This window comes from Aethalodelphis obliquidens, unplaced genomic scaffold, assembly GCF_003676395.1.
Source record: "Aethalodelphis obliquidens isolate GAN/ISIS:26980383/991018 unplaced genomic scaffold, ASM367639v1 scaffold475, whole genome shotgun sequence".
NCBI lineage: Eukaryota > Metazoa > Chordata > Mammalia > Artiodactyla > Delphinidae > Aethalodelphis > Aethalodelphis obliquidens.
This window is the reverse complement of record NW_020838389.1, coordinates 9,109-16,802: the sequence shown is the minus strand read 5'-3', so window position 1 is coordinate 16,802 and position 7,694 is coordinate 9,109. Positions and strand designations below refer to the sequence as shown.

General features: G+C 40.7%; 1 protein-coding gene across 1 annotated transcript; it reads left to right on the top strand.

The window, feature by feature from the left end:
* Nucleotides 1-5,342: 5,342 nt before the first annotated feature.
* On the top strand, nt 5,343-7,642 carry TAF7 (TATA-box binding protein associated factor 7). Its single transcript, XM_027100146.1, has one exon. It carries the CDS (start codon nt 6,065-6,067, stop codon nt 7,112-7,114), a length of 1,050 nt encoding a protein of 349 aa, XP_026955947.1. The 5' UTR covers nt 5,343-6,064; the 3' UTR covers nt 7,115-7,642.
* Nucleotides 7,643-7,694: the final 52 nt, after the last annotated feature.

The following is a 7,694-nucleotide window of genomic DNA, read 5'->3' as shown; positions in this document are numbered from 1 at the left end:
ATAAGTCTTGGGTTCTGCGTTTGGAGGCTGCCGCGGAGCCATTACTCTCTGTTGTAATGCATTAAGGATTTTAGCACACACTGCTTTTTATTTTTAATTCTCTGCTTCTATTTTTATGCTTGCCTCTCCACTTCTCTTTGCCGTGTGGAGTCAAAGCTGAACCACGTCGATAAGAGCCTTGTACTATATCCAAGGGTTTTTCCTCCAGGTTGATTATGGTCTGTTAGTGTGAAGAACTAGGCAGGAAGTCTCCTTGGTTTCAGGACTTTCACTCCTTGAGAGAAGGTCTAAAGGCTTGGTTGAGCTTAAACATTTTTGGCAAGAATACTTCATTGGTGATTCTGTGTGCTTTATATTCTCTCACATGTGCTGTTTTGTTTTATTTTTATACGGTTGGACCTCAAGTTCACAGAATTGGATTATGATAAACTGTCATCATTAGTCCATACCTGACCTGCATTGTTTATTTACTTACCTATCCAGTATCATTTAGCTGTATATCTATATATGTAGTTATCTATCGAAATAATAATAAGAATTTGTGAACACAGTACCTCCCCACAAATGCCGGGACCTTGGTAGTGATATACATCTGATCGTACAAATGGTCCCTCCTACCACTCCCTGGACCCAGCAGATCAAGGTAACTATCATCCTGAATTCTATGTGCATCATTCTTTGCTCCTCTGAATTTTTTTTTTTGTATTATATTTTACTCCCACATATATATTTTTCTAGTTGTTTTAAATTTTATAGTAAGGGTAAAATACTGTATGTGATACTTTGGTACATTTTTTTTCTCTAATATTTATTTTTAAAATCCAATCATCTTGTGTTCCTGTATTTCATTTATTTAGACTACTGTAAAACATTCCATTTTGTGAGTATGCCGTAGCTTATTCATTCAGTTGATAGGCATATGGATTGTTTCCTGATTTTTGCTCCTGTTGCCCACTGTCAATATAAACATTCTTATATATACCTCCTGATGCAAATGTGCAAGAATTTCTTTTGGGTATATAACTAGGAATAGAAATTCTGGAACTCGCAAGTATTTATCTAGGAGTAATTGTTATATTTAATAGCTAATATTCAACTATTTGGCAAAGTAGTTGTATGGATTTTTACATGCACTTGCAATATATAGGCCTGAATCTCTTGTATCCACAGGCTTTCCAACACTTGGCATTGTCAGGCTTTTAAATTTTTGTCAAACAAAAAAATCTACCTGATCTTGGTTTTGATCTATATTTCTCTAATTACAGCAAAAGAACATCTCTTTGTGCATCTATTGGTTATATGTTTCTTCTGTGAAATGTTTGTTCATGTCTTTTACCATTTTTCTATTGTTATTTTTATTTATATTGGTTTGTAGGAGTTCTTTATATATCCTTGATATTAATTCTTTGTCAGTGTGTATATGTGAGTATCCTCTCCTGGTTTGTACCTTTTCACATCTTTAAGATGTCTATTGATGAATGAAGTTTCTTGATTTTATTACAAATGTATTAATCTTTTATTCTATTGTCAGTGTCTTTTTAAAGAAATTATTTCTAGCCCAAGGTCTAAAATCCATTAACCTGTATTTTCCACTAAGAGCTTGAACGTTGTTTTGGGTTTTGTTTTTGTTTTTGACATTTGAGTCTTAGAACCATATGAAGTTGATTTTTAAATTAAGACCCAATTTAATCTTTTTCTCTTTGGATAACCATTTTTAATTGAACATTTCATCTTTTCGCATTGATCTGTGTTATGAACTGAATGTTTGTGCCCCACCCCCTACCCTAGTTCATATATTGAAGCCCTAGCCCCCACTGTGATAGTGTTAGGAGGAGGGGCCTTTGGGCACTAATTAGGTTTAGATAAAGTCATGAGGGTGGAGCCCATGATGGGATTAGTGTCTTTATAAGAAGAGGAAGAAATATCAGAGCTGCTTCTTAAACCACGTATACGTACATGGTGTATGTATACATACATGGTGTATGTATACGTACATGGTGTATGTATACATACATGGTGTATGTATACGTACATGGTGTATGTATACGTACATGGTGAGGAGGCTGCAGCCTGCAAGCCAGGAAGAAGACCATCATTAAGAAACCAACTGCTACATAGAGAATGGACTTGAGGACACGGGGAAGGGGAAGCTGGGACGAAGTGAGAGAGTGGCATGGACATATATACACTACCAAATGTAAAATAGATAGTGGGAAGCAGCCACATAGCAAAGGGAGATCAGCTCGGTGCTTTGTGTCCACCTAGAGGGGTGGGATAGGGAGGGTGGGAGGGAGGGAGACGCAAGAGGGAAGAGATATGGGGATATATGTATATGTATAGCTGATTCACTTTGTCATAAAGCAGAAACTAACACACCATTGTAAAGTAATTATACTCCAATAAAGGTGTTAAAAAAATTCAAGAAAATTAAAAATTCATTTCCCTGGGGTTTGCCTGGCAGTGTAGTGGTTAAGAATGTGCCTGCCAATGCAGGACACACGGGTTCGAGCCCTGGTCCGGGAAGATCCCACATGCGCGGAGCAACCAAGCCCGTGAGTCACAACTACTGAGCCTGCGTGCTGCAACTACTGAAGCCCGCGCACCTAGAGTCCGTGCTCTGCAACAAGAGAAGCCACCGCAATGAGAACTTCACGCAATGCAACGAAGAGTAGCCCCCGCTCGCTCCAACTAGAGAAAGCCCGCGCGCAGCAACAGAGACCCAATGCAGCCAAAAATAAAATAAATAAATAAAATTCAGTTCCCCAGTCAAAACAACAAGAACAACAACTGGATTTATCAATAAACATTAAGGTAATGGTGATGTGGCAGTGCCCTTAGCTTTAAGATCAGTGTAACTACCCCTCAAAAAATAGCATTCAGAAAATGTTTTAAACTCAAAAACAGAAAATATGTTTCAGGATTGAAGGAGGTAGATACTTTAGGGGACAGTTCAGTTGATCTTTTTAATTAACTCTGACAACCTTCCATTTCAGGGTTTAATAACTAAACTACACCATAATTTTGGCAAATCTGAATTGCCCAGAATTTATCTCAAGTTATTTTCTGTGACAAAGATATTTGAGCATCATAAAACTCATAGGCAATTAAAATGCAAAGCAATATTTGGATTATTTTCATGTATAAGCATGGCCTCACATTTTATAGGGTTAAATAAAGCAGTATGCAAAGGCTAGCATGCAAAACTCATATATATGAAGTAAGTAAAATCAGGTACAATTAAGGGACAAGCACATTGGAAAAACTTCTTCAAAAAGAGGAAATAGATCATCCTATTACATATACATCAGCTAACGTTCTTCTTTACATTACAAAACAAAGAGCTAAAATACAGTTATGTAGAAGAGCATAATTTTCCTTCAAACTTAACATAAAAAACCAGACTGGTACCAAACCATTTAAATTGCACCCCATGACACACGGTAGCACAGTGTACGAAACAAAAGGGGTCACATTCACACACGCTATTTGCAAACTTCTGGCCTCATAACAATTGGCACCGTCCGTGACTGGAGAGGAAATGTATATATAAAGTGGCTCTATCTCATTTTAAGGTGACACAGAATGTATTTTCTGACAAATTACTATAGGATTTAGATTGTATTTATATTCTTTCTGGATGGATCAATTGTTTCATTCAATTAGCAAATATTTTTTATCTCCCACGTTTTGATACTAGGCACTGGGACCGGATGAACATGATATTAGACTCCTGATTATCATGGAGCTTCCAATCTTAGGTGAGGGAGACAATAAGTACATAAAGAAATAAAGTGAATTTTCTAAATGTTAATCACATTTTAAGTGAATTCTCTAAAACTTAGATGCAGGTGTTGATATATTAGAGAATAGAAATTGAAATTTTAGTGACCTCGATAGTCTACCAAATTGATCCTATTAATAAATAAATGGAAATGAAGAGGAATAAGTGGAAACTGTTACACAGTTAGACTGAAGTACTATAAATACATGTTGAAGAATACTTGACCACCTAAAGAAGAGGCAAGCAGAAAAGTTATCCAAACAGTAGAGGTGGATTTTTTAAAATTCCAAACTAATTTAAAAATTACTGGCAAATGAGTAGAAGGAAGTAATACTTCAATTATATTCTACTTTAATCAGACTATTCGTCTTTCAGCCAACTGTCCTAAATGAACGTGGGCCTCCAGAAGAACACGACCTTCTCTGTTTACATTTATATTTACGTCAAACACATTAAAAAGAGGAATCACTACTCAGCCATAAAAAGGAACGAAATTGGGTCACCTATAGAGACGTGGATGGATCTAGAGACTCACACAGAGTGAAGTCAGAAAGAGAAAAACAAATATCGTATATTAACGCATATATGTGGAACCTAGAAAAATGGTACAGATGAACCGGTTTGCAGGGCAGAAATTGAGACACAGATGCAGACAACAAACGTATGGACACCAAGGGGGGGAAGTGGCAGGGGAGGGGAGGGCGGGGATGAACTGGGAGATTGGGATTGACATGTATACACTAATATGTATAAAATGGATGACTAATAAGAAATTGCTGTATAAAAAAAGAAAAGAAAAAAGAGGAATCACCCTTGTTCCCTCAGGGGGTCTTCAAAACAGAAAAAGACCGAGTCACGGGCCCCCTACGGCCATCTTCATAATCAACAAACACAGACTTAGAATTATAGTAGGCTGCACGTCCTCACTCCACTGACTTGGATACTTTAAAATCCACGGTATGGTTAGTTATAGAGTTCTTTTATCGGCTCCAGATTGAATATAGCCTGTGGAGATGCCGAGATGTTTCAAGAAACAAACACCATTTCCGCACGGACGCCCTATCTCCGGCAATCACGCGGAAGCCTAGGAGGTATCTGGCCCCACAGATATCCGGTAAAAGCCCTGGCTTAGCGGAGGCGGGCGGGAGAATCTATATCCTTCTTAGAACCGTTACTTTTAAAAACCAACATCTTTTTTTTTTTTTTTTTGCGTTACGCAGGCCTCTCAGTGCTGTGGCCTCTCCCGTTGTGGAGCACAGGCTCCAGACGCGCAGGCCCACCGGCCACGGTTCAGGAGCCCAACCGCTCCGCGGCACGCAGGATCCTCCCGGACTGGGGCACGAACCCGCGTGTCTGAATCGGCAGGCGGACTCCCAACCACTGCGCCACCAGGGAAAGCCTAAATCAACAGGTCTTTAAAACAAAGTCTTTATCCCGTTAAGGCCAAGTTCTCGCGAGACGACAAGACACGCCGGAGCGCGTATTCGGGCGTTGCGCCTGCGCGCGCTGGGGCAGCCCGCACTTCCGCCCGAGGCGTGTTGCGACTCACAGCAGCTTCCCGTTCCGTGTGGTGACGTAGCTGTCTTTTCTCGGCTAGGTCGGCCGTTAACGGACGGAGGCCCGCTGAGCTGCGGAGTTGCAGAATCTGGCGTTTGGAGCTGCGGTTTTTGGCGAGATTTCGCGTTGCCCGTCCTCCGCCATTTCACCGATAATCAGCGGATCGCTTTGCCAGGTGCCGGGAAGAATAAAGGAATTCGGAAGGAGACGCTCGGCTCCCGGCCACCTTGCTCTGAGTGGCTTCCTTTTCCGCTCGCGCCTGTCCGGAGAAACTGGACTTATAATCGTCACTGGATTGTAAGTACCCGAGGCGAAGACAGCTCACTACACCCCGCTTTTTGCGTATCTTTGTTCCTGGAGAGTTTGTGGATTGGGAGTATCTGCTGAGCCTTACTTTCTGTGCCGAAAATCATTCCGTGGGAGCCGCCATTTGCTTTCCCTGCGTTGTCCTGCAGCGGCATCTAGAGGTTGGAACGTGGCATTGCAGCTCATAGATTTAAATGGACCTGAGTAAGGCAATGCGTCCGTAACGACTGGTATTGTTACAGCATATTTACAAAGATTTGGGGCTTAATTCAGAATAGACGCTTTGTTGCTGTTCTACCTAGAACTCTTTGTAATTAAAGACTTCAATTTATAAAGAACTGGTCTTTCTGTTGAAATAGCTGAAATTTTTTAGTGCAACAAGTGGTTAATAGAGAAAAAGTGAGTCACAAAGAAATAAAGATGAGTAAGAGCAAAGATGATGCTCCTCACGAACTAGAGAGCCAGTTTATCTTACGCCTACCTCTGGAGTATGCCTCTACCGTGAGGCGGGCGGTACAGTCTGGTCATGTCAACCTGAAGGACAGACTGACAATTGAGTTACACCCTGATGGGCGTCATGGAATTGTCAGAGTGGACCGGGTCCCATTGGCGTCAAAATTGGTAGATCTGCCATGTGTTATGGAAAGTTTGAAAACCATTGATAAAAAAACCTTTTACAAGACAGCTGATATCTCTCAGATGCTTGTTGCTACAGTTGACGGTGATCTCTATCCTCCTGTTGAGGAACCAGTTGCCACTGCTGATCCCAAAGCAAGCAAGAAAAAGGATAAGGACAAAGAGAAAAAGTTTGTATGGAACCATGGAATTACTCTGCCTCTAAAAAATGTCAGAAAGAGAAGGTTCCGTAAGACAGCAAAGAAGAAGTATATTGAGTCTCCAGATGTGGAAAAAGAAGTAAAGCGGTTGCTGAGCACAGATGCTGAAGCTGTCAGTACCCGTTGGGAAATAATTGCTGAAGATGAAACAAAAGAAGCAGAAAACCAAGGCCTTGATATCTCTTCCCCAGGCATGTCTGGCCACAGGCAGGGCCGTGACTCATTAGAACATGATGAGCTTCGGGAGATATTCAATGACCTTAGCAGCAGCAGTGAAGATGAAGATGAGACACAGCATCAAGATGAAGAAGACATAAACATCATTGACACTGAGGAAGATCTGGAAAGGCAGCTACAGGACAAGCTAAATGAGTCAGATGAACACCACCAAGAAGACGAGGGAACTAATCAGCTGGTTATGGGAATTCAGAAACAGATTGATAACATGAAAGGCAAGCTCCAAGAGACCCAGGACAGGGCAAAGCGACAGGAGGATCTCATCCTGAAAGTGGAAAACCTGGCTCTCAAGAACAGATTTCAGGCTGTGCTGGATGAACTGAAACAAAAGGAAGACCGAGAAAAGGAGCAGCTCAGCTCTTTGCAAGAAGAGCTAGAATCACTCCTAGAGAAGTGAGGAGAGTTTTGATACTTAATTTCATTCCTGACAGTGGTCAGCCTGAAAGAAAAACTTTGTTTTCATCACCTGGACTAGATAGTAAAACTTTGCAGTAGTTCCCAGTTTCCTCCACTGCCTTCTATTGGATTTGTCTTGTAGACAAAGATAACTGTGAATTTCTATCTCATTTGTCTTTTGGAACCACTTTGGTGGGTGTTTGTCCTGTAGTAAGTAGGAATGTATAGACAGATAAATGCAGGGAAGTTGTAGGATTAGTGAACAGTTCAGTTTAGTAATTAATCACAGCTTCACTGCAGGACTTTGCTGCTGTTTCTCTGTTTACCAGAAGCTGCCATTGCTACTCTGTGATGCCATCTGAGATAAATTAGTAGAGTCTAGTTTGGTGGCAGTGAAGTTTGTTTACATATGTTTTCCCATGCTGTAGCTATTGTCCCACTTATTCAAAGCAGTTTTCCACGTTTTGCATTGCAAATCATTTCATAAAGTTGTTTTCACAATAAATAAAAGCAAGTAATTTTCACCTTATAATGTGTCTTGCTCTTTTAGGGGTAGTGGGTATCAGATCCTCTTCTGAAGT